This window comes from Phytophthora cinnamomi (assembly GCF_018691715.1).
Source record: "Phytophthora cinnamomi strain GKB4 chromosome Unknown Contig49, whole genome shotgun sequence".
In the NCBI taxonomy this organism is placed as follows: Eukaryota; Oomycota; class Peronosporomycetes; order Peronosporales; family Peronosporaceae; genus Phytophthora; species Phytophthora cinnamomi.
The window spans coordinates 176,575-203,832 of NW_027150982.1; the positions used below are offsets into that span (position 1 = coordinate 176,575).

General features: G+C 54.0%; 2 protein-coding genes across 2 annotated transcripts; one reads left to right on the forward strand and one right to left on the reverse strand.

Annotated features, from left to right (window-relative positions):
* Positions 1-747: 747 nt before the first annotated feature.
* Positions 748-1,626, reverse strand: IUM83_08095 (alternative oxidase; the record flags this gene model as incomplete). Its single annotated transcript, XM_067932447.1, has 1 exon — positions 748-1,626. One exon carries the CDS (start codon positions 1,624-1,626, stop codon positions 748-750), a length of 879 nt encoding a protein of 292 aa, XP_067790051.1.
* A 1,651-nt stretch (positions 1,627-3,277) lies between these two features.
* Positions 3,278-4,307, forward strand: IUM83_08096 (Glutathione S-transferase; the record flags this gene model as incomplete). The annotated part of the gene is made up of 2 exons (XM_067932448.1): positions 3,278-4,069; positions 4,155-4,307. 2 exons carry the CDS (start codon positions 3,278-3,280, stop codon positions 4,305-4,307), a joined length of 945 nt encoding a protein of 314 aa, XP_067790054.1.
* Positions 4,308-27,258: the final 22,951 nt, after the last annotated feature.

The window sequence follows — 27,258 nt, forward strand, 5'->3', positions numbered from 1 at the left end:
TGACCAAAACAAATCAGTTAAAGAGTACCTGCTAAACTGTAGAATTACAGTAGAATTGCAGCTTTATTTTTTTGCGAGCTTCTCGTGGCATTGTAAATCGAATCATTTTAACCCTTATGTGGTCGGCTTAAGACTACGACGTACCAGGGAGATTTTATACGTCCAGATCATTTAGAACTTGCCCGGCTTCCACTTGGGGCAGCGGTATGCCTCCTTCACGTCTACACATCAATATAGCATGACCCAGCACCAAATCAGTGCCTGCCACAATACCATCTTCATCTTCAACGTGCAACGTACCATTTAGCGCGTTGTCGATGTGCTGGCTGCAGTCCTTCCACGGCAAATGGGGCACTCGGTCTTCATGCACCTGGTGAAGGGAACTTGAGGTTTGCGCTGGGTGCTTGACATGAGCTTGAGATAGCAAATTCGCGAATGGGTTTGTTATCGAAACGGCACCATCTCGCTCGCGTCCACTTAGGATGGTTGGTTGTTCGCTGGTTCCGTGCAGAACACCCGCCGCTCGATCACGCCTCTGCAATGCCTGACCTCTTGGTAACGGACTTTAAGCGTCATTTGCGCCAGTCTAGTTTGCGACGTACCTGCCATCTTTGCTAGGGAACGAAGAACCTGGTCTCGATAAAAGATTCATACGGTTTGCTTTGATTTTTTGGTGGTTAGAACCGCATAGGCTGCTGTGCTAGTTTTGCTGGAGCTAGTTTGGCGAGGCTTTGGCAGCTAAGATGCCTAGTGCTGACCTACGAAGGGGTTGACATCTCGCTTCTGGTCGAGCCCCGCGAACGTGTGGTTCACGTCACGGTGATTAGCTTCGTCCGCGCGGATGCACTTGATCATGTCGTACACTTTGGCGTCGTCCGGGAGGTTGTAGTAACTGCGACCGATGAGCGGTGCACCTTTTCGCTTCCATTCATCAAGGTGGCCATCCTCAATATCTTTCAGCAAATTCGAGTAGGTCTTGACAGCCTCCTCTTCAAGGTAGCCTACAAAGCGGTGGCACGTCTTGGGGGAAACAAGATAAGTGATGAAGAACCCGTTGAAGAAGATTCCCTGCGCAGCTAGCACCATCATGCGGAAACCCAGCCCGGGTTGCTTCATGTTCATGAAAATCAGCAGGTGCATGCGCTCGTTCTCAGCTTCCTCCAGCAGCGTGTGGATCCAGCCGTAGTCTCGCTTGAGCGAACGCAGCGAGCGTAGATGGCGCGCCATACCGGCCACCATACCCGGCACGCCAGCCACGGTTTCGAGGAAGAGGCATCGGTTGAGCCAGTCCTGCACAGTCATGGCGCCACCGGGTCCACGATACCCCGAGAAGAGATCGAATCCTAGTCGGAGTGTCTTGACACCGAGTAGTGCGACGTACTCGTGTATCTTCTTCGGTTGGTGGTGTGTCTGCGGGATTTCATCGATCGCGTCAAGGCTGTAGACTGGGTGGGACACCGGATTCTTCCACGTAGGGCCGTCGCTGGTGGTAGATGCTGCCACCACCTCCAACGCGTGTTTGCTTGTCGATTGCGAGAAATGCTTGAGCGATGCAGGCTCCTCAGTGACATCTTTAATGTCGTGAAGTGGTGATGCCGTCAACTTCTCCGTGGGACTCGTAGCCATTGGCGGCACGCCGGTAGCAAAAGCCCGCCAATTTATGTTGTTGGACATGACAGGAAGACTGAACATCTTCACCTTGTGAGTAGCTGGACGGTGATGCGGGGCAAAGCTTAGATGGACACGCGTTGCCCCGCCCAGTCGGCAAGCTTGCAGCATATATCGCCCAAACAACATTGCGGTAGGAAATTGCTGGGGTTAATCGTTGTTCGAGTTAGCTTGATATTCGTGAATGGAAGGAGATACTTCGTTTGCCGCTCGTTCAACAGTCAGTTTTCCAACCTTGCAAACCCGAAGCCCAGTACACGTACCAAGTTTTTTCTGACAGCCTATTCGGGGAGATACTCTGACGTCAATAACGACATTTGTAGTTCTATCCGTTGCGTGCGGCAAAATTGTCAGGTATGAAGTGAATCGAGACCCGCATGGCACTTTGTGGAATCTATGCACGGGAAGGATTGGTCTTTGCTTCACAAAGCACAACTTGACATGCGGTGCGATACCGATGTTTAACCTCTGATAAATTATCAGGCATAGTGCCTGTGCTCCTGCCTGATCCCCTGAGTGCGTGTCAGTTTCCGTTTTCAAAACCGCGTTTTGGTATGCCTGACCCGCAGTACCAGAAAAAATTCAATAGTGCAGTCGCATAAAGCAGCGCATGCACGTTACGGTTCGTAACTTGGGAAGGAGTAACGCTTGATCAGGTCAGAACTGCGCCAGACAAGCAGGTGGAGATTCCCAAACCGGTAGATTTCATCCTTTCACGCACCATCTTAAATGGACCAGAGCTTCCACGCCATCTAGAAACCTGCCGATTTTGCCAAGCCTGCCTATAGGATCGGCCTGAATCCGCTGGGATGCTGGCACGGCACGGCTATCCTACGCTATTTTGAAAATGAGTGTGCTCAAAAGTTGTTTCATTTGAACGTTTTTAAAATCACTGTGGTAGTTGAAGGCAGCAATCTTTTGTCTGGGGGAGAAACAGAGACTCCCCGATGAAGCCTTCGGCGGTTCGGTCGCCTTAGTGCTTGCCCGTCTTCCAATTGGGGCAGCGGTCCTCTTCCTTCACGCCTGCGACATCAGAAAGCATTCAGTCAAACAGCTTCGTCGCAACAATCTTCAATTCGGGCACGCACCACTGAGCGCGCTTTCGATGTGCTGACCGCAGCCCTTCCACGTGGGCTTGTGGCAGGTCGGGCACTCGATCTTCATGCACATGGTGACGGGTCTTCTTACTGACTGGTAGCTTGAGCTTGGGCTGGCAGATTCGCGAATGAGTTCGATCCTCCGCGAGACGCTGCCCCCGTTCGGCCCGCGCTGCCTCGCTTTAACTTGGGGCTGACATTTCTGTGAGTTGGACGGAAACGCCGTAACGGAATGAATCGCGCCGCAGGAGGTAAGGCAGGGTAGGATGGTAGGTCAGGCAGGATAGGTAGGAGATCCGCATCGCAGCTCGTGCTTCGCAGCTGTGCCGTTGCCCAATTCGGCATGTGCCTGTCAGGCAGCCAGATGCCAGCTGTATCCGTTGGGCCAGCTACTTTGGCTGCTTTGGCTACTTTGGCGGCGTGTCTTTCGTAACATCCGCTGAAAGATCACGTCGCCTTCGAAAATACTGGAGCCCATTCCCCAACTTGCCACTACAGCACCAACCGATATCATGGCCGCCCCGCCTCCGTACGCTAGCTTCGTGCAGCCCAACGCCGACGCCGAGTTCCCCGCCGAGAAGGACCGCTACCATCTCTACGTCTCCTACGCGTGTCCGTTCGCCAGTCGCGCGCTCTCCGCTCGCTACCTCAAGGGTTTGGAGGGCGTGGTGGGGCTCACCGTGGCGCACCCGATTCACCAGAAGACCAAACCCGACGATGACAGCGACACCCACCGCGGCTGGTACTTCGTGGACCCAAGCACGACACCGACCGTCACGGGTGTCAACGGCCGCGAGTACTCAACGGAAGGCTGCATCCCCGACACGGTGAACCATGTCAAGTTCGCTCGCGACCTGTTCGAGATGGTTGACCCGACCCCACGCAAGTTCTCGGTGCCTATTCTCTGGGACAAGAAGAAGAAGACCATCGTGTCTGAAGGCTCGGCAGACATCCTGCGGATGTTCAACTCGGCGTTCAACCAGATCGTCCCGTCCGAGGTGGACATTCTGCCCAAGGAGCTCGAAAGCGAAGTCGACGCTGCGAACAACGGCATCGTCATGGAGATCAGCGGGCCGTACTTCAAGGCAGCCTTTGCCCATGACGCCGAAGGCTCGCAGGTGGAACTGACCAAGGTGTTCGCAGGGGTTGCCAAACTGGATGAAATGCTGGCTACCAAGAGATACCTGGTGGGCAAGGGTATCACCGAGGCTGACATTCGCCTTTTCCACTTGTTGATTCGCGTCGATGTGGCTCAAGCTGAAGGGAGCGAGTACACCTTGACCAAATATCCCAATGTCGTGGGCGTAAGTCACTAACTGACGTTGGATGTCTCGTTCTCCTTAATAACGCTGCAGCGAATGTGCTGACGATGTTTTGATGCTACTGTAGTACTTGCGGGACTTGTACCAAACACCCGCCATGAAGAAGACAGTGAACTGGGAGCACCTTCGTATTGGCTGGGTGAACCACAAGCCTGATGCCCCGCACCTCACGGGGCCGTATGTGGACTACGATGCGTCTCATCAGCGTAGCTCGCTTTGAAGTACCGAGTAGTGACAAATAACGAGGACCGTTAAATTTTTAAGTTTTTCCGGGTATAGAGCTCAGGCACTTAAAAACTGCAAATCATAGTGCCTTGGTAAAAAAAATCAAACTCATAGAAAAAACAAATATTTGTTAACGCGCGCTTTCCAGTTTAACGAACTGGGTTGTAATACAAAAATGCATTTATAATAATACTTTATATTTTTAATACCAAAATGAACATTTTACAAATTAAATCAATTTTCAATTATATTTTCATATATACATAATACATTTATAAAAAGTATATCTTGGCATATCTCTTTATTTTTGTTTGATTTATGAAATTAATTTGATATATTAATCGGCATTATTATTATTTATAAAATCGATTTTTCAATTTATTAATTGACAAGCAGAGAATTAGTGCTTTCGTAATTTCGATCCTATTTCCAGCCACGATATTGTGTAAAAACAAACCACTTTTGTGCATTGTGCAAAATCGATCCGATTGTGTATCGGCGGAAATATGCAAAACAGTTTATCCTGGATCCAGGAGAATCTATGGCGCCACCGTAAAAATGTTTCAGAGGTAAACGTTTATCCTGGACTAATTTAGGGCTTTTGATTTTCGGAAATCTAGGTTTCGAAGACTATCAAGTCTTGAAACCGAGCCTAACCTATTCGCGAGTTAGTTTCGTGCGATTCGATTCAACGATTTTTCAAATCTTGCAATCGTCCCGAAATTAGATAGGTCTAATTTGAGCAATCGGTCCGAAATGAGCTGAATCCTATTTCCAGCCGATATCGCTGCTCAAAATGAGAAGACGAAGCTGTCATTGTGCAGATTGCGTTTGCTTCGGTCTTGCCTTCGTGTAATGAGAAATGGGGTTGGCCTCCATGCTGGGAAAGATTGCCGAATGCTGGGAAGCTACGCAGGTAGAACTCCACGGATTTTACTCAGTTGAGCGTGTTCGGGAATTTATCCGGTACAGCGAACGCACAACCAAGTTTCGAGCACTTATTGTGATGGCATTCATGCCGTGGCCGTGTGTTGTCATTACTCTCCTCGCTGACGTGATTCCTTTGGGTCCACCCTCTCAAGGGACAAATTCTAGCTATCCATTCATTGTACGGACGCTCTTCATCTACTGGATCTCAACTGTCGCCGTCAGTCTGCAATTCCGACACAGCGTCCCAAGTGTTAGGCTCTCAAACGCGCGCGTGATGATAAATGCCGCATTTACAGCAGCTCTTTCATGTGGTGCAATATATGCGCTAACGGTCATCATCGGCTTCCCCCTGCCATTTACATTTATCACAGCCTCTCCAGCCTGGGTGGCGTTTATGCTGCTACCTCTCGCCTCGTTCTTGAAAAAAGCGCGTTCTGATCCAGATGTGTGGCTTCAAGTAATCAATACGCTGAAAACGTGGATCGCCCAAGAAAGTCTGGTGCTTATCTACCCAACTTATTTCTACATTTTCACGACGCTGCCCGCCCATGCGAAAACACCTTTCGCGATGTTGCTGCCAGCTATCAAGATCTTCATGCGCAATGTCATGGCACGCGCTGTGCCGCATTTGAACGACGAGATCCCGGAGGTGGTCCTGATGACCGTGGAGGTCTTCAATTCGCTTTTCATGTCGTACTGTATGCAGAATTCGCCTTCGATATGGAAAACACTGGGGCTAATTTCTGTGGATGGAGCTCAAATGCTGGCCTCGATGCATGACGTCGAAGTTGTCATCCAGCAGTTACGATTTTTAAAAGAACGAGTGGATGCCGAGCATGCTCAAATAGTGTTTGATAATTCAACGGGTACAGAGGTGACTGCATCGCGCAGGAAGACTATACTTCGTTACACACTAGATATTTTGGATCGGCATCAAGTATCACAAACAGCACGAGTCATCACTAAACCGGTACTACCAGAAGTGGCAGAATCTAAGGTTAAGCTCAAACCTAAACAGGTGTCCAAGCACATTCTTTATTCACCTCGACTGCTCTCTCACGCCAAACTTATGAGCAGCTTCAGTTTAAGCCGCAAAATTTTCATTGGCGGCGAGGTAGATGACCTGAAGGGAAAGGTGGACGCCACCCAGCTGGAGTTGGAGTATGCAACGAAGACGAGAAAGCTGCTGTATATTACTGAGTTCATGCTGTTGATCAACTACGTGGGGGTAATCGTCCCTACCATTTTTTGTACGTTATTCAGCTCTTGATGACAACATGTACTTTGCTCATTGCTCAACTGACTCGTATGCCCTCTATTTACAGCGGCGAATTTGATCGTGATGTATAACCTTCCAAATAGGATTTACTACTCCCAAATCAAGAGTATGAATGATGGACAGTTGTGGGACACAATCAGGAACGTCATGCTGTATGGCCTCTTGCAGCTTGCGTTACTGATTATACTCTTTATGATGCTGTGGCGAAAATTACGTATGTCGGCGGTGCGTCAGCTAGCTTTCGTGCTGGAAAAACAGGGAGAACAAGTGCAGGCTAAACTTGTGTTTTGGGTTTTCTACAACGTAGAGGCTTCGTTGCAACACTACGGTAAGAATTGCGCCGCATATTCTAACGCTTTTGACCAAGCCTGACAAACGTTTGGTTGCCGTTTCTTTATTGCAGCATCGGACTATACATTCAAATTTGCCTGGCTTCATGATACACCATCATGAAACACGGAAGAATTTGAAGAACACACTCAACATTGCTGGTGCAAATGCCAATAACGCTGATGAGCAATGGACCACTTTTTTCTTCGAAAATTGTTTTGTTACCTCTTTCGATGCACCGTTGATGTTTGTCTTACGAATTCGAAGCGTTGATGCCGAGCCAGGCGGATGGAATGCCCGGAATGAATATTATCGTGACTGCCCGTAAAAAAATTGACAACAAATTCTTCGAGCAGTACTGAGTCCGCATGTGCTATCTATGGTACCGCCGGCGCTACTTCCACCGACATTTTTGGCGCTAACCCTCCAAGTGACCCTGCCATCTTTCCAATACGATTCAACTGGAAGAACGGATGGCAATGCCTCTGAAATGCTTGCATCCTTTTATCTAACCTGTGCTTGTGCTTCATTAACAATAGATTTTCCCTTTAACATTCCAAGCTAGCACACAATAGACTTCAGGTGACCAATGCACGTCAGTCAAATACTTTTCACGGTTTCATCAACTGGGGTTCGTTCTGGATAAACAGGGAGAGCAAAAACAGGCAGAATTTAACAACGGACAGGCGACACTGCTGCACTTTCGTATGAAGTAGAGCTTACTCTGGCTGAAATAACATCATGTAGCCCCTCGTAGGCATTGTCAAGAAATTTGTAGGTAAATATCCCGAATCATATATAATGATTTTCGGCTGGCAAGTCGAATATCTGTATTAGGAATTGTATGGACCGTCCTCGGAAGCAACTTCTTCGTGCTGAAACAACGTTTGTGAGTTATTCGATGTTAACTGACCAATGAACGGCCACCACAGGTCAGAAAAAAGCGGCTGCCATTTTTCCAAGAGTTTTTGGTTGGAAATGTTCTTGAGAGTGTGTTAAATAAAGTGATACCATACCAAAAAGTACGAATTCATACCAAAAACTACTAGTCATACCATTTTGTACGAGTCATACAAAAAATTTAGGAGGTACTGAAGTTCTCTCGGCGAATTGGCTGAAGAAGGGGTTTCCGGAACGCGAGTAATGGCAACTTCCGGTGGCACATCAACCAATGTTTCCCGTAGCAACCAGTCGTTGGCAGTAGGTTGTGGCGAGCTCGAACGCACCGTTTGTGTAGAGTAGAATCGCTCATTCCGAAATTTGTTCGCTAAAGCTAACGTCCTCGATTAAACACAACAACCTCCAGCTCGCCCGCTCTCCTCGATGTCGTCCCCGCCTCCCCCTTCTCTTGCCGTGCTGCTCTTTCCCGAAGACCTACCGTCGACCGCTGACATTAGCCCCCCCCCCCCCCGGTGTACCGCCACGGTATTGCCTGGCCCTGTCGCCACCGTGACGCTTTTGTCGTCGCCGACCGTGCGCCTGCAACAGAGGTCCGCCAATACAGTATGATATTGAATTGGATCCACGGGCTGCCACTAATAAAAACTGCAATTTTTAGCTAAACAATAATAAAAATTGCAGCAATTTATATTGTATTGGTACAGAATGGTACAATTTATATCACTTTACAGAGGGATATAGCAGTTGAGATCGCAATTTTCAAGAGAGTAGGCTCAATCTAATGGTGCTAGCTGGGAGTTGAACGGCGCCATCAACAGGTTCAGGGAACCCCAGGTGCAAACTGTCCTGATCCCGTCACTATTAAGATTAAACTCGGTTGATCGGCGATAGAGGTGCTGATAGTGGTGTCAAATGAGCAGCTCAAACGGGGAATGCATGGGCTGATCGCACGCACACGTGGAAATAAATATCGTTCCGGAGGCGCATGGCTGTGTAGATGCGCCATAGAAGGATATCACCAAAATGGCGCCATTCGTCATGGACATCGCGGTCGTACGGGAAGATCAGCAGCTTCCACCCCAGGGAGCATCGAAAACTGGAGCCCATGGTTCTGTCACAACACCTGGACGGGGTCACACTCGAAGAAGCACTACGTAGCAGCCTCTATAGCCCGGCAGCCAGGGTGCCCACAGTGTTGCGCCAGCGGTGATACTACACTCATGTGACCCTGGCCTATAGACTGGAGGTTTATTTGCTAGACTTTCGGTATTTGACAGTGGGGGTACTTTTTACAAATTTATTGCCAATAATTGGGTCAATTTTATATTGTATTGAGGTCAGTGTAGGCCAGTAATAAAAATTTATATAGAAAACTGATTATTTATTGTATTGCACTATTTTTTTCCGACCTCTGGCCTGCAAGTACCGAACGACATCGTCCGACGCCGCCAGGTCGATACCGCCGAACAAGAAAACGGCGCTCCAGGAGTGTGGCTTCGAAAAGCTGTAGCAAGGCTTAGTGCCCAGACGTACGTGCTTGGTCAAGTCGTGGTGATTTCCGGTCGAATATTAGCGACATACGCGAAGTTTCGACTGTTCACTGTTTCCTATTTGGCAAACACGAAGCCCACCATGACCAAATATCCATCGAGGACCTGGATGATCAACTCTCTACCGCCCTAGACCGTATCCTGGGATCTACCGGACGCGGGTCGCGCGCGATCAACAGGATTTCGGCTGGCTTTGCTCCCCTTCGCGCTCAACCACATGATACACTGCGGTGGATCAACGCAATGACTGGCGTGGAATCGACCGTCAGTGTCCGACATGCTGTGGACTTCACGCATTTTATTGACGGCAACCGTCGGGTCACCTCAAGTCTTCGGTCCACCATCTGTACCCGTTTCGATGAAGACCCTCGTCATTCCGTGGGGGAACCCGCGAGGCTCTCCACCAGCCATCCCCGGTCTACCGATGACCTTGAAGCGATCTTGAACTCCATGGACTGAATCGGGGGAGACGTTAGATCACTTGAGCCACAACGCAGCAGTCCATGTGTCCAACAACAGCCCTAGTTCCTCGTCGGACAGCCACGGTTAAATCCTGGCGGCGATCGCCGACAATCCTCGCTTAGTTTGTTTCTATTTGGACTTCTGTCAGTCCGCTTCGTCAAAGCGCCCAGCCCCGTTAGATGAACCAAGGCCCGCTCGGCGTCAGCGCATACAAGCACCATCGGATCTGCTTTCATATACCGGCTCTGGAACCCGGCCCTCGAAACATGCCTTTGCGCCAACGCAAACCCAACTACAGATACACGGCATGCTCACGGCCCCCGAGTACGAAAGTAAGGAACCCTCCGCACTTGTTGACTCGATGCTATCGTCCAGGTCCACCAAGTTCCAGCCGCATCCAGCCATTATCACTCGCGTCTATGACTTTCAGTTTGGAGCCCGAGGCTTATTCCTGTTGTGCTCGGCTGGGCAGCCCTTCGTTTTAGCCTCTTTGGCTGTGTCCCCAAGAAAGACGTCAAGCCGACCGAAGCTGCAAGATTGATCCACGACCTATCGTGTCCAGAGGACTCTTCGATCAACGATCGCTCGACGCAATTGGAGCTACCCGATCTTGACTATGACTCTGTTCGCCGCATTGCTCGACGGATCGAAGCACTTGCTGCGCGTCATCCGACGCTAAAAGCCAAACTTCTTAAATGGGATGTCAAGAGCACATTCCGCCTGATCGCCGTCGCTGCCGGCATTGCTGGACATTTTGCCGGATCAACGCGTGATCTTGCTGTAAATGATCTGACGCTCCCGTTTGGTTGGACCGGTTCGCCGCCATTTTACGGAGCCTTCGGGGAGGGTATTTCGTTCCTAGTGGCGCGGGAGAGACCACATTCTCTAGGCCCCTCTGATCCCGACAAGGAATCTTTTTTCTCTTTCGTGTGGGTCGATGACCACATTCTTCTAGAGGTGGACAAAGGAAATCGTCTTGTCTCGGCAGAAAGTGCTCTCCGACTCAGTATGCTCGCTGTACTCGGCCCAAACGCCATAAACGAGAAGAAGTTTTCTTCGTGGTCTACCAACCTCGACGCGCTTGGTCTATCATGGGATACCCAAGAACGGACCATTTCGATGCCTCCAGACAAAGTTCAAAAGGCCTTAACTCGAATTGCGGATGCACTCAAAGCGGACACAGTATCCCGTCATCAATTGGACAAACGACTCGGCTCGTTGCGGTACATGTGTCTATGCTGTCGGTCAGCGCGGGAGTTCATTCAGAGATTACACCAGGCACGCTGCCAATGTCGCGATTCCAACGCATCCGATTGTCCGTCGAAATCGTCCATGATCTACGCTGGGTTGAGTGTGTTTTACAAAATGGCGCGGCTAACAAAGTATCAACCAGCATCGTGGCCGACACACTGGAGCCTTCCGTGCATTTGTTTATGGACGCCTGTGATGAAGGGCTCTGCCTCCTATACCCTGCCGCCCGCGGATACATTCGCCTCCACTTTGACACGGAAGAGCTTCAAGCGATTAAATCCGCGCAGTCCGCCGAATCGGCATGGATCAGCATAAACGTTCGCGAGGCATTAAGTGCGGTCCTCGCAACACTCGTCTGGGGTCCGTGGTGGTCACAAGTGCGATCAAACAATCAGCCAGTTCACGATCGCTGCTGGATCGATAATAAATCCGTTGCTGCCTGGTTGGGCAAACAGCAATCTCGTAACCCCAGTAGTCAAGAACGTAATCGCGTTGTAAGGAGGCCAGAGTCTCGGCGGAGTGCGAGATGGCAGACGTGGCACGGATATCAGCCGACGATGTTGAAGCTGGCGTCAGCGTGGTATCTGAATCCGGTCGGTCTCACGGTCGACAGGATCTGTTGCACGGAATCTATGGAACCTCCGGGATCTCCGGACTCAGCGAGCCTCGCGAGACGAGCTCATTCGGGATTTGGACGGCCAGCGGACAAGCCGACTGGGTCCGAGACGTGTATTCGGGCTTTGGACGGCTAGCGGACAAGCCGACTGGATCCGAAACGTGTATTCGGGATTTAGACGGCCAGCGGACAAGCCGCCTGGATCCGAAACCTGTGCTCGGGAACGAGCACGACACACGAACGTACGGTAAGCTAGACGTAGCGTGAGGCTACTGGCGACCTCGGTGGACGGCTGCACGGCGTGGACGACAACGGAGTACCGGACAAGGAAGCACGTGGCTTCCAAGTCTCTCGACGGCTGCGACGAGTAGGGTAGGCGCGTGTGGGCGTACACCCGAGTGGCTAGAGCAGGCGTACGAGCGGAACTCAAGTTGTGCACGGCAAGTGGGCGTGTATTGTAGTTAGTCAGTAGTTGATACTGCGACTAGCCTGTCTAAATAAAATAGGTGTCGCTGCCAGTCGGGCACGCACCGGCGCGGTATCTTGCGCTTGGACACCGTCGGCCAGACGGACTTCGGACTGCATCAGCACAGTCACGACCAAACCTCGAACGTGTGGGGGTACCGAACACGTTGCATGGTAGCCATACAGGGACGTCAAACGCGAGTGAGACGTAGCCCACGCTTGTTGGAGACACTGGACGACGCTGGAATGGCACGGACGAAGGTCCTCATGGTACCTCAGATGACCAGTATGCGAAGAAGTGAAACGAGGGTTCGAAAGCCAAGCGAGAATCAGTCAGCGACGGGCAACGCGCCTGGTCAAGAACAAGACGACGACGCTCATGGTACTGAGCGACGAGAAGTTCTGGACGAAGACGACGAAACGAAGGCAAGTGACCCGACCGACGAAAATAACCCGGGCAACGACAGTGAGGATCGTGGCCGAGGTGATGCTTCGGACGAGCCACAGGAACTAGCCGGCGACGACGAAGGCGGCAACAACGGTGACGGCGCAACGGCCCCAGTAGCAGCGCTGGCGGCTGACTTGCAACAAATGGCGGCGACGATGGCACGAATCGACGCGAGGCTTGATAAGCTGAGTACGGCAACAGCAGTGACGATGCCGACTCCCATTGACGACGAAGACGGCGCGTACGTAACAGCGGTGACGGTAGCGGAGCAACCACTGCAACCAACGACGACCGCAGGACCACCAGCTTCAGGGAACCAGCAGCCGACGCAAGCCGCAGCTCCTCCACGACGAACTACGGCAACCGCTGGACGACGAGTGGCATACCAGCCGCGCGACGACGGAGATGATGGCGGCAGCGGTGGCGACGACGACGAATCATCGAGCAGCTCCGACAGTGACGGCGACTCCGATGCCGACGATGGTGGCGGCGACGGTGGCGGCGCTCGACGAGGACGACGACAGCCTGTGGCGATGACTGGTGATCGTGACTTTCACCGCAACCGACGACGGACCATTCGAGACTTGGATCTGCCAACGTTCTTGCCGACGCCCCAGACTTCTGTGACCACGTGGATCGCACGCGTCGACCTAGCACTGGAAGGAGCAAGACTATCAGGACGTGGCGATTGGACGAACGAAGAACTGTATTACATCTTGGGAAACAAGCTACAAGATAGCGCGGCTCGCTGGTGGGTCCAACTTGATCGCAAACTACGAGACAGTGAAAGGACATGGACAAGATTGAATTCTTCGCTTCTCCGGCGGTACGGAGAGCGGCCGGACAAGTCCGTGGCTGAGTGGCGTGTTACGCAACGACGAATGATGCCTGGAGAAACGTACGCGGACTTCGCAGCCGCCCTACGTGATCTGTATGGCAACAATCGAATCAAGGAACGCATGTTGTTAGCACAGTTTTACCGCAGTTTGGACCGGACGACCCGGCTCCTTGTGAAACAGAGGCCGAAGCCGAGAACCCTGGAAGAGGCCGTGGACAAGGCCACTGAGATCAACGACCCCATCGACAATGTGGCGCAAGGCATGGAAAACATCGGGCAAGCTTTTGTCACCGCACCTGATTCATACGTTGTGCCTGCTAGTGGAACAACCGGGCACATGGCGATCATTCCGGGTGTTGGTAGTGCTGACGTGGCGGAGGAAGAGAAGCTCGCGTTCTTCACGAACTCGCGCGGCGTGTACAACAAGTACACCGGGCTGTGGGAAGCTCCGAAGGGCAGAGCGTGGAACGGACACATGTGGGCGCCCTTAGCACGGAAACGGACGGCACCAGCAGTTGCGCCAACGGCGACGAAGCGCACGATGGCGACCAAGAACGACAAGAAGGCGAAGGTGAACCTGGCGGTGGCCATCGAGAACGACTACGCACAGGAGAGTGAGGATGACGAGGAGGTGGAGGTTGTGCAAGCTCCACCACCCGCCAAGAAACCGAAGACTGCGGCTCAGCGAGCCAGGGCTGTGACTCGCCAAGCCAAAGGCGTCGAGGGGCCACGAACGAGAACCGAGACGACGACGCCTGCTCGACGAATCGGTGAAGTCATATGCTACGCATGCAACCAGCTAGGGCATTTCGCACGCGAGTGCCCCGATGACGAAGCACGCGCCCGCAATGACGAGTACCTGGCCAAGCGCACCAAGGAACAGAAGCTCCAGGAAAACGGTGATCGAGCGGCCTAAGGGGATCACGACGCTCGGTGATACGACAGACTCCCCAACGACCGGCGACGGTGGCGATGGACGTTGACACGAAGTACAGGAAGGACGCGTTGGCGGCGGTCGTCAACGAGGGCAAGACGATGGATAGCATGCGAAAACAGACAATCGACGGGTGCGTGGCGGCAATACGACAAGCCGTTACGACTCAATTGGAGAGTGAGCTCGCAGCTCGTGAGAATGGGCGAGCGGAGCGCTATGTGAGTACGGTGCGACCGGCAATGGCAGCACTGCGCTACGTACACGCGACGGATGACGACAAGGGTAGCGCACGAAGCGGTAATGGCGCGGCCAAGGGCGAGATGACAGAAGACGCGGAAGCCGTAACAAGTGCTACGACGACGGTGACGGCAGCCAGCACCCACTGGGAGGCAGTGTCAACATTTGAGGAAGGCGATCAGGACGGAGACGACATGGCTTTGGCTGAGGAAGGCGCCAGGGAGACCCGCGTGTCGATGGTGACGGGCGACATGGAGATGAACGACGTGGCGGAGATCTCGGCGATCGAGCTTGGTACGGAGTTGACCGACGAGGCTGTAATGACGCTCGACAGCGTAGCGAAGGTGCGCATGGCCGTGAGGCGTGTGCGGCGTGAAGCGAAGCGTCGGCGTGTGCAGCGTGCGCACGAGAAGGCGGACAAGACCGCGCACGACAACGACGAAGTGGCGCGCGTGGTCGCCAAGCTCGGAGTCGAGCAGGAAGCACGGAGACGGCGACAGGCTGACGAGGCTCGGTGTGCACTGGAAGTACGAAGACAGCGGCGTGCTGCCAACGACGATGCACGAACGGACAAGCGGGCTCGAGTGAACCTGGTACAGCACGACGGCACCGCGACGGTCGAGGCAACCGGTGATGACGGCGGTGTGTGCGTGAGTGGAAGCCAGCGACGGGCTGCCCATGGCTGTGATGCTCGTCGACGGCGCCCCGCAGTGAGTGAAGATTGACAGCGGCGCGCGCTACTCCATAGCGGGCACCGAGTGGATGATGCGTGGTGAACGCAAACGAATGGACGCTCCAGTGGTGTATGCTGAGGGCATTGGCGGCTTCTTGCTGGACGTGCTCGGCGTTTGGACGTTCGACATGAAGAATGCGTCCGGTCAGGTAGTGACCATTGACGCATGCATCATCGAAGGATGCACTGATGAGTTTTTGGTGGGCGTAGATTTTCTAGAACGGCATCGAGCAACTATGGACTTTGACCGCAGTGAAGTACGCTACGAGGAACATGGGCAGCAAGTGATAATTCCTTTCAGAACAATGATGGAGGGAAACGACTCGGTGATGGCAGCCGTGCGGTTGGTCAGTGCGATGAAGTTACGCAGGCGGGCCGTGCAACTCGTGGAAGTGGCGATTGCAGCACCTGATGGAGAGGAAGGAGTCTTTCTACCTAATGTGAACAATGGTGCAGTGTTGTTGGCATCGGCGGTGACCAAGGTGACGAATGGAAAAGCACTGATCCCTGCAATCAACACATACGGAGGACGCGTCAGACTACCAAGCAGGCCAGAGTTAGGTGTATGGATACCTATAAATCGAGATGTTGAACTCTTACGGATGCATGGAGAGTTGGAAATGGAGCGTGTACACACTTGGTTGGATGCACTAGGTGATACTGATACGCCCTTGGACGACGAACACGATGTTGACATTGGCGCAGATGAACCCGAATCACGAGTACTTGTATTGAAATTACTACGATCCTACCGTGATCTAGCTAACGCGCAAGAAGAATGCCCTCCCGCTACGACGCTCAATGTTGAGCACCACATTGATATGGGAGATGCTGCTCCAATTATGATGCGGCGGCGACGACAAGCGCAGATAGAGGACGCTGTAGTGGACTCTAATGTGGACTCTATGCTGTCGGCGGGTGTGATTGAGCGTGGAGAAGGTGCCTGGGGCTTCCCCGTGGTACTTGTTCGCAAAAAGGATGGATCCGTACGATTTTGTGTTGACTATAGAGCCCTCAATAGCATTACACGCAAGGACGTCTATCCGCTGCCACGAATAGACGAAACCTTGGAATCGTTGGGTGGAGCACGGCTGTTCACTACGCTAGACCTACGTTCTGGTTACTGGCAGATTCGTGTAGCAGAGGAAGATCGTGATAAGACGGCCTTTATGACTAAACGCGGGCTGTATCGATTTAGACGGATGCCATTTGGCCTAACTAACGCCCCAGCCACCTTTCAACGGCTAATGAATGGTGTTCTTCGTGGCTTGACCTGGATGACCTGTCTTGTCTATCTGGATGACATAATAATCTACACGAAGGGCGGAATCGAACGCCATGTGGTGGAACTCGCAGGTGTCTTAGAGAGATTAAGATCGGCTGGTTTAAGTCTCAAGCTTAAGAAATGTACGTTTGCAACTACTTCTATGGAGTACCCGGGGCATCATTTGAGTGATCGAGGAGTGCAACCGGCTGAACGACTCACAAAGTCTGTGCGAGAGTTCCCACGACCTGTGGATGCGGTAGAGGTCAAGCGATTTGTCTATCTTGCCGGCTACTACCGTAAGTTCATTGCTGCTTTCGGATCTATTGTCGAACCTCTTACGGGACTACTCAAGAAAGACGTGAAGTGGCAGTGGAGTGAGGCACAAGAATTTGCGTTTGAACGGGTTAAGATGCTGCTAACTACGCGGCCCCTGTTGCTCAACCCTAATTTTGAATTGCCGTTCCGCCTGGTGACAAACGCCAGCAAGATTGGTTTAGGCGCCTGCCTCATGCAAGACCATGGGCATGGCTGGCAGCCAATCGCGTATGGTAGCAAGGTGAATAGTGCAGCTGAATCAAATTATTCGATCACCGAGCTTGAATGCCTCGCGGTGGTTTGGTCCGTGAAGATGTTCCGCCCGTATCTGTACGGCAGGGCATTCACGATCATCACGGACCATGCAGCGTTGAAATGGCTCATGACACAACCGAACCTGGCTGGACGACTACATCGATGGTCACTAGTTCTACAGGAATACGAGTTTCAAGTCGAGTATCGACCTGGTGCTACGAATGTGGTGGCTGACGCTTTGTCGAGAGCGCCTGCAGCAGTAAGAGCAGCGGTAGGACGGCGACGGCGACGTCAACCGGCGACAGCAAGGGCAAGTGATGTGACTGACGCGGGGAAGAACTCGCTGACTGGCCACGACACGCTGGTAGCGAGTGCATATGTGACGACGGATGGCGGTGGTTCAATGGAAGCCGCAAGGCCTAGCGACAGCGCGCATACGGTGACTGCGGGCGACGGACAAGATGCCGCGTTACTGACGGCGACGACGGCGGTGTCGACGAAAGATGGAACAACGACTACGGACAAGGCGATGATGCAAGCGGCGTCAGTGAGCGAGGCGGTGCAGATGGTTGCAACGGGCAGAACGACGACGGATGACAGCACGGGACGCGCTGCAACAGTCATTGCTGAAGCGGTACGCGCGGACGACATGGACGGCGAGGCAGATGTGGCGGCGCCAGCGATCATGGCACCGATGGCAACCCGGATCTCGACGGACAAGACTGCGACGACGCCGGACAACGAGCACAGGCGTCCAGGAGGTGATCGGCGTTGAGGCAACCCATGGACACGGACACGACAACGGCAAGGATGCAGCTCGTGCAGCGACCGACGCGCGAGAAGCGACTGGTAGTTGCACAGCCCCTGACGACACGGTGATCGACGTGATGATAGACCAGCGCGACGACTCCAAGGACGACGCGGTCGAGAAGCAGGTCGACACGACGAACACGGTGAGCGACACCGTGACTACCGTGAATGTCGCGGAGCACGAAGAAGACGACGAAGTACCGACGTACAGCTGGACACCTGCGGCGAACGACGGGGTTTCGGTGAGCGGCCCCATGCAATACGACGATGACGATGACTCAGTGACGCCGAACACTTGCCGAGGCGAAACGAACCCAGCGACGACGACAAGCGCACGGGTGCGATGATGACGCGAGCCGCATGGCGACGGGCGAAACGGCGGCCAATGGAAACAGTATCGAGGCGGCTGCGACGATGCCCGCCCCGACAACGATGACGACGAAACGAAAGCGAGCGAGGAGGACGATCGTGCCTGCAACGAGACGCAATGCACGCCTCCGAGAGCAAGCACAACGACATGTGCACTGGGCGGCAACAGTGCCGAACACGAACGACGTGAACGACACCGTGCCGAGCACCGAACCACCTACAGCTACGACGACTACGACACGGACAGCGAGCATGGATGCGCTGGAAGGCGTACGAGAAGCAACGACGACGGTGGAGCCCAGGACGATGATAATGACAACGACGGCACCAAGTGCGAGTGACGTGAACGACACGGCACCGGGCAATGGGTCACCAATGGCCACGACGACTACGACCTGGACGGCGAGCATGGATGCGCCGTACGGCGTACGAGAGGCAATGACGGAGACCGCAGTGACGCGAACGACGCCGAACGCGGCTCCTCCCCGGACGAGAATGGCGACCCAGCAGAACGACGATGCCCCTGTATCGCACAGTGATGCCGCGCGTGATGATGGACGGCGTACAGTGGCGACCCCGAGACGCACCAAGGGCACAGTACGCGCGAAACCGACGACGACGCCACGCCACGCGTCTGAAGGTCGACGACGCACGGCGACGGCACCGACACGAACGAAGCAGGCGAGCACGGATGCGCCGACGACAGTGCCGACACTGGCGGCGACAACGACGACACCATTGACGACGGCGAAGCTCGAGACCAAGGGCGCAACCCGCAAGAACGCGACGAATGCGACGACCGTGGCGACGACGAGTGCCACGACGCCCAAGACCATGGCGAACGACGCCACAATGATGACCAACGATGCTAACGACCTGTGCGACGATGCCGAGGCCAACCCTGCAGACGACTACACGCTCCAGTTGAGCGACGATGAGATCATGACGGCCCAGCAGCGCAGCAAGTTCATGAAGAGACTACTGGTAGCAGGCAAGTACGGCAGCATGGAGATAGTGAGCAAGTACGGACTTGTGACGATTGAGACGGCGAATGATTGGCGAGTGGTGTTGCCACCAACGCTAGGGTCTACTGTATTCAAGGAAATGCACGGCAGTGTGTGGAGTGGACACTTGCGTGGCCCTCACACGTATGGCCGCGTGGCCCAATTATACTGGTGGCCTGGACTCTATCGAGAGGTCAGACGCTGGGTGCGCGGATGCCCAGAGTGTGGCTCCAGGAAAGCGAAGCCGCGTGAAGTGATGCCGCCGCTACGAAGTGCAGTTGGAGACCGGTGGGCGCTTGATGTCGCCGGACCCTTTCCAGTAGCCGACGGTGGTGACAGGTATGTCATCGCTGCAGGCGAATACGTAACGAGATATGCAGTGGCGTGCTGCGTGACGGAGCACACGGCTGAGACGGTGGCGACGTTCATTATGCAGGAAGTGGTGCTACGGTTTGGAGTGTTCCGCGAGCTGTTGACGGACGGAGCTCCGGAGTTAGCTGGCAAGGTAATCGAGGAGTTAGTGCAGCTCCTACAAGCTCATCAAAGCAATCCCGTGCCTTACAGACCTCAACTTGTCGGACTGGTGGAGCGCTTTCACCGCTGATGGAAAGACTGCGTGGCGACGTTCATGCAAGGCGAAAGACAAGTCGATTGGAACCTTTGGGTAAAATTCGCTGTTTATTCTTACAACTCTGCTAGGCATTCTACGGTGGCGTTGAGCCCGAACGAGCTTATGATGGGACGACGACTGAGAGCTCCCAACGAGCTTCTGCGACGAACGGAGGTGACGGAAGCCGGTGAGCTGCCAGCTTACCACGCGAACCTTTTGAAAGCTATGGAGCGGAGTCATGAGTTCGCGGAGCAGGCTCGAAGACGCGAACAAGAACGACAAGCTCGGTACTACAACCGCAAGCCGCAGAACAAGCGGCAGTTTCAGGTCGGCGATTTGGTCTGGATGCACAACTCGCCCCGTGGCAAGAACGCGACAAAGTTCGTGCACCAATGGATGGGGCCACTACGGATCGTGGAACCTGCTGGCTACGACAATTTTGTGCTGACACGAGAGGATAAGACAGGGAAGGCGCAGACGTTGATCTCCCACGTGTCTTTCCTCATTAGCTATCACTATCCTGAGGCACTACTCGCGCAGGTCGCGCGTGACATTGACGAGCAGCTCGATTATGAAGATCAGCGGCCGACGCGGGATGAACCGGAGACAGCAGCGGCTGTACGGTTAGCGAAGGCGCCTGCTGGGCGAACGACGAGAGCTGGAGGCTCGAAACGAATGCGAGCAGCAGTGGACGACGCTGTTGTGCGCGACGTCACGCGTGGGCTCGTGGTGGAGCGACGGAGGCGACGACGGCGCAACGGTGCAGGGCAGTACGTGCTCGAGTATGAGCTGTACCCCTGCAGTGACCCAAGGCGATGGACTACAGGTGACAGCGGGCTATGACGCGACAATGGACGTGCACGGGCGCGATGGGCGTCAGTGGCGGAGTACGAACGGCTCTACAGAGACGGCCTGGTCGTGGAAGACCCGGGTGATGAGGAAGTCGTGTAAGGCGGCCAGAGTCTCGGCGGAGTGCGAGATGGCAGACGTGGCACGGATATCAGCCGACGACGTTGAAGCTGGCGTCAGCGTGGTATCTGAATCCGGTCGGTCTCACGGTCGACAGGATCTGTTGCACGGAATCTATGGAACCTCCGGGATCTCCGGACTCAGCGAGCCTCGCGAGACGAGCTCATTCGGGATTTGGACGGCCAGCGGACAAGCCGACTGGGTCCGAGACGTGTATTCGGGCTTTGGACGGCTAGCGGACAAGCCGACTGGATCCGAAACGTGTATTCGGGATTTAGACGGCCAGCGGACAAGCCGCCTGGATCCGAAACCTGTGCTCGGGAACGAGCACGACACACGAACGTACGGTAAGCTAGACGTAGCGTGAGGCTACTGGCGACCTCGGTGGACGGCTGCACGGCGTGGACGACAACGGAGTACCGGACAAAGAAGCACGTGGCTTCCAAGTCTCTCGACGGCTGCGACGAGTAGGGTAGGCGCGTGTGGGCGTACACCCGAGTGGCTAGAGCAGGCGTACGAGCGGAACTCAAGTTGTGCACGGCAAGTGGGCGTGTATTGTAGTTAGTCAGTAGTTGATACTGCGACTAGCCTGTCTAAATAAAATAGGTGTCGCTGCCAGTCGGGCACGCACCGGCGCGGTGTCTTGCGCTTGGACACCGTCGGCCAGACGGACTTCGGACTGCATCAGCACAGTCACGACCAAACCCCGAACGTGTGGGGTACCGAACACGTTGCAGCATGTTGGCGTGCGCCGAACTTCAATTTGGGCTGCACGTCTCGACAGAGCACCTGCGAGGCACTTCAAATTTCTTGACGGACATGGACTCTAGAGCATGGACTGGACACATACTGGAAATCTGGACTAACGGTGTGTATTCGTGGTTCTCCCATGACATTCCCACCGAGTATCGAAAGATCTACAAGACAAACTTGTCTACTTGCAATGACACTCGCTATCGGACACTTCCTGCAATCGCTATCTCCACACGTGGAACCAGTGGTGCCAATTCTGCAACCGGCGTGAAATCTCCTGCTGGCTACCACCACACGACCAGGACCAACAATCCTCACTGCTCATTGCTTTCGCGGTTGAAAGCTGGAACACCCCGGACAACATGGCCCCCAACCGTTTTGAGACCGTACGGGCTAAGGTCAGCCACGCTAGATGGTGTCATCAGGCTTGTGCCGGCTTCAGACCATACATCCAGCCCCAACACGAGCTTGTCTTCCGAGGTATCCGACGACTCAGTCCACCCCGACGACAACGGGCAGCCGTCACCATTCCCATGCTCCAAGCAATCACGAAGGCAGCAGATTTCACAGTCACCCAACACCACGTCCTTTGCGGGGCTGCGGGGCTGGGCTTCTTCTTCTGTTTAAGGGGGACCGAGTACCTAACGTCCCGAAAAAGATTCCACGGTTACTGCCTGCAAGGCAGAGATTTCGTAGTGCTCGACAGTGCTGGCTCGCCTGCAAGCAGCTTCAAGAACGCGTCGTCCGTTGAAATCACGCTTCGAGGAAGCAAGACTGACCAAGCTAGACAATCGTCAAAACGCGTCCCCCTAAGGAGCGATCTAGCACCCGTTTGTCCGGTTTTCGCGGCACTACTACTCAAGCGCAACGCAGACGTGCTACGGCTGCCACCAACTCACCCGGTGTGTTCAACCGGCTATGGGAAAGTTTTATCGTCAGAAAACATGACTCGAGTCCTACGAGGTGCAGCAACACAATGCGGAGAGAAGTCAAAGCAGAATATCAACGCACTCGCTGCGGACGGGAGGAGCCACGGCGATGCATTCAGCTTCGACGCAGATACAATACGCATGCATGGCAGATGGGCCTCCGATGCGTATCAAGTTTACATCCGACAAGCTCCAGCTTCTCGACTTCATCTAGCCAAAAGCGTGCTCTCGCGAACAACCATCACGCGCCCGACCATTCTATGGGGCAGCATGAGCACTAGTGCTCACGTGGTCGGGTCTGTAGTGGGTCTAACTTGACTCACTACTTTAGCTTACACGTTTCGCTGCGTGTATGAGGAAGCGTAAGTACTTAGTAATTACTTGAGTTAATCATATTTAAATACACAAATATAATTTAAATCAGATAAGACACCAAGTGACTTTGAATAGGTAAAATGAGAACTGTATTGTTTGTGAATTGATCTTCCTCTTAAATCTGCTAAAACTGTTTATCATCTATGAAAGGGGTTAACAGCGACTGGCTGTCAGAGCCCCGCTAATATGCACGTCTCTGATTGGTAGAAAGATGCTGCTTTCTACCAATAGGATCTTTGGGTAGGTGTGGACCACTCATTGTGGTGGACCACTTCAATGTATCCATTGGTGTGACTTACACCAAGGTGAGGAAGTATCTAAAACTTTTAACAGACATCATATCTGTTAAAATCACAAGTGGCTTGTAGCCACTTGTGCGTGTAACCCCGTTACCCCCCCCCCTTAAGGTTAGACGCGCGGGGTCTCCGCACGTCAATTCTCCGCGTTTGGAGAAGAAACCCGCGCTCATTCAACGATGAGCACGCCACAAGAGAAGAAGAACCCGAAGGCGGTGGAGAGTCATCTCTCCATCGATGACTACTTCGAGCGCCAGAAGGCGAAGTATGGCGACGTCGTCGATTTCGACGACGACGAAGAAGACATGGAGGACGAGAGGGACTCGTCCTCAAAGCGCAGAAACTCAGTGTCGAGCGAATCGCTGGACACCCACGCTACGATCATTCGCCCGCGTGAAGGGGACGAACGGACGCTTCGAGTTCGAAGCGTTCGCGAACTGAGAGTGATACCACACTCGCTTCCGCTGGGGCTCTCAGTTCTCCGCGCGCTGCAGGCGCAGCTCGCGATCAGTGGATGCCGTCCGCGTCCGAGATCTCGGACCGGTATGGGAACTCGGTACCTCCGAATGAGGTGCCGTTATACGTATGCAGCACCATCAAAGATGACGCCGTGGCTGCCGAGCTGCACTTTGATGCGTCTCCGCATCAAAGGCGCGATTATTACATCGGACTCTCCGATGGTTTCAAAGCAAGAAGGCATCTTCTCGCAGCAAAGTGTCCGAGTGGCAGGCACTTTGTCAAAGTTGGAACGCTTTTGTTGAGAACTTCAACAAGAAGCCGAGTGCTTACCGTGATCGGATTAAGCAAGCGCGTGATCGCTTCGAGACGTACTGGTGGAAAGTTAGAGCAACTCCACGTTGCTGCAGAGGAGGCTAATGTGCCGTGCACAGGGCTCGAGGGCTTTCAGTGCGCGAAGTGCTTCCCAGGCGCGGTCCGCTTGAGCGACCGCGACCTGAACGGGTACACGTCGTTCCGTGTGCCCGAGAGTCTCAAAGAGCTCCGTGCTAAGTTCTTAGAACGTGAGGGTTCGGGCGCTAGCGATGACCACAGCGCTCGCACTACTTCCGCTGCGCCAGCGCGTACTGCTCCTCGTACGCCCTCACCATTTCCGAATACGAAAACGAGCCCCTTGAGGGTTCGTTTTCGGGATACTATGGTCAACAATCCGCTCAACAATCCAGCGGGTTGAGCCGCGGGCGTCACGGATCGGCGGTGGCGGGGGTGGGAACACACCCCGGGTATGATCAGCCCCGGGCTGATCAGTACACGTCTCTCCACCACCGGGTGACCGCCGTGGAGCGTCTGCAGGGCGCTGAGTTCGCCGCCCTGAAGCACGAGCTGGCGAACCAGAAGGCCCAAGTCGCGTCGGTCTCGCAGACCGCCTCGAATATCCAGGTCGAGTTGGGGACCCAGATGAAGGGGTTGCGAGGATGCCCGTCGCCGAGGCCAAGGCTTCCGCTTCTGCCTCGGCTCCTGCCGAGGCTTCGGGTCAGCCGAGCTAGATGGCTCGTGCTGCAGGTATGACTTTAGCCGTCCGACGTAAAAGGTCGGATGGAGGCGCATGCTAGACGGTATATCTAGCGTGTAAGCGTTGCCGTGCCGTGCCAACACAGTCAACGGCCCGATGAAGCGCGGAGCAAGCTTGCTTGCTTCGAAATCCGAAACTGCACGTTTAGGCAGGTTTTGAGTAGCTAACAAAACTAATGAACCAACTTTGAATTCATTTGTGTTGCCTCTGCCCACATTGTCTGCGTTCAGCTTCTGTTGATCAACAGAAGCTGCTATTGCGTCTTGGACAAACCGAATCACGGCTTGTCTTTTGGTGATGAAGCAGATTGCATCCGAGCTGAAGTCATTCAGCTCGCTCTCCGCTAGAGGCCCTGTCTCTGCGTGGTTCTTCGCGGTGTCTGCGCCCTGCGCAGACCCGTGGTCTTTGTCTTTGTTGTTGGGGGAGTCTGCGCCCTGCGCAGACTCATGTGGTTGGTTCATTGTTGCAGCTGACACTGTGCAAGTGTCAGCGGTTTTCTGCGGCTGCTGTATTGCAGTCGTAGATCCTCCCCCACTTAAAGTGGGAGCCATCACTCCGAGTAAACTCGGTAGACGTGGTTGCCACATGGCATTCGCGTAGAACGATGTATACCCGGTCGAGGCATGCACTAAGTTATTGATGGCAAACTCTGCCATCGATAAGCACTCGCTCCAGTATTGGAACGAGTGAGCGTAGCTCTTCAACATATCGACGAGCACGCGATTCACGCGCTCGGTTTGACCGTCCGTCTGCGGATGATCCGCAGTCGACATTGAAAGCTGGCTCCCAAGAAGTGTAAACACTTCTTGCCACAGGTGGGCTGTGAAGCGCGGGTCTCTGTCCGACACGATGTCGGTCGGCATGCCATGGTATTTAAACACCATGTCGACGAACAGACGGGCCGTCTGCTTCGCGGTCACCTCTGCCGGCACCGCAGCAAGATGTACCATCTTGCTGAAGCGGTCGACGAAGACCACAACACCGGTATTCCCTCCGCTGTCCGGGGGAAGACCAAAGATGAAGTCCAAAGATATGGACTTCCAACACTCCGACGGAGTCGGTAGTGATTGTAACGGAGCCTGCGCGAATGGCGCAGGCTTTACGCGTTGGCATAACTCGCGAGCACGGATGTACTTGCGCAATACTGGTGGTGCCAGTTGAAGTCGCGCGTGAGAAGGACGTATGTCTTCTCACGTCCGAGATGTCCCGCAGTCGGGGCATCATGATACTCGTACATGATCCTGAGTCGCACGTCATGGTCATTCGGCACGACAACGCGATCCGCGTTGTCGTCGACTGCATTGTAAAGCAGTAATCCGTCGTGCACCCGATATCGGTGTTCACGCGCACGAAGGTGTTTGGGCAACTTCTGACGAGCCTTGTCAGAAGGTGTTGTGCCATAGGCCAACAAGCGTTTCGCGTCCGCGTCGTGCGCGTACGCGGCCTTCACATCATCCAACAGAGATGATGTGGGTTTGCTCGATCGCATGACGTCAATGGCATTGACGTCAACAGATTCTGCATAGTCCGGCCGACGTGATAACGCGTCGGCCACCACATTCAATCTTCCGGGTTTGTATTCGACCCGGAAGTTATACTCCGCAAAGAATGAGAGCCATCTCGCCATTCTTTGTGATATGTGTGGCGACTTCACTGCGGTGCGCAGTGAAGCGTGGTCGGTGTAGACCACAAATGGTCTACTTCCAAGCAAATACACTCGGAACTTTGCGAGTGCGTACTTCATGGCAAGGAGTTCCTTGTCATGCACCGGATAGTTGCGCTCAGCTGGCTTCAGCTGACGCGATTGGTAGTAGACGACACGATCACGGCCCTCGTGATCGTGCTGCATCAATGCGCATCCGATCGCGAAATCGGATGCGTCACACACTACGTGAAATGGGCGATCTTGGTCAGCCACTGCCAAGATCAGCGCCTCAGTCAAGCCCCGCTTGACTGCATCGAATGCCTTTTGGCAATCGGTTGTCCAATTCCACACAGCTTCCTTCTTAAGAAGCTGTGACAGCGGACGGATCTTGCCCGCGTAATCCTCCACGTACTTGCACAAGTACGTGGCCAAGCCAAGGAACTGCCTCCGTTCCTTGACACTTGAAGGCGTTGGCCATTCATTGATCACTGTGACCTTTTCGGGGTCAGGGCGAACACCATTTTTCCCTACGAGGCACCCGAGGACGGGTATCTCGCTCGCCCCCAAGATACACTTCTTCAGGTTCGCGTAGAGCTTATGCTTTCGCATAAGCTCATGTAGCTTCCGGAGATGCACCCTGTGCATCTCTACGTCGGTCTTCCCGTCCACAGCATGACTGTAGATGAACACATCATCGAAGTAGCTCGGTGCGAAGTCTCGCGGCAGTGACCACTGCCGTGTGACACAGTACTTCGTGTCCGGCACGAGATCAATCTCGTGCTGAATACCCTTATCCTGCGGAAGCTCCGCAGGAATCTCTTCCGGGAGTACGTCTTTGTACTCCCTCA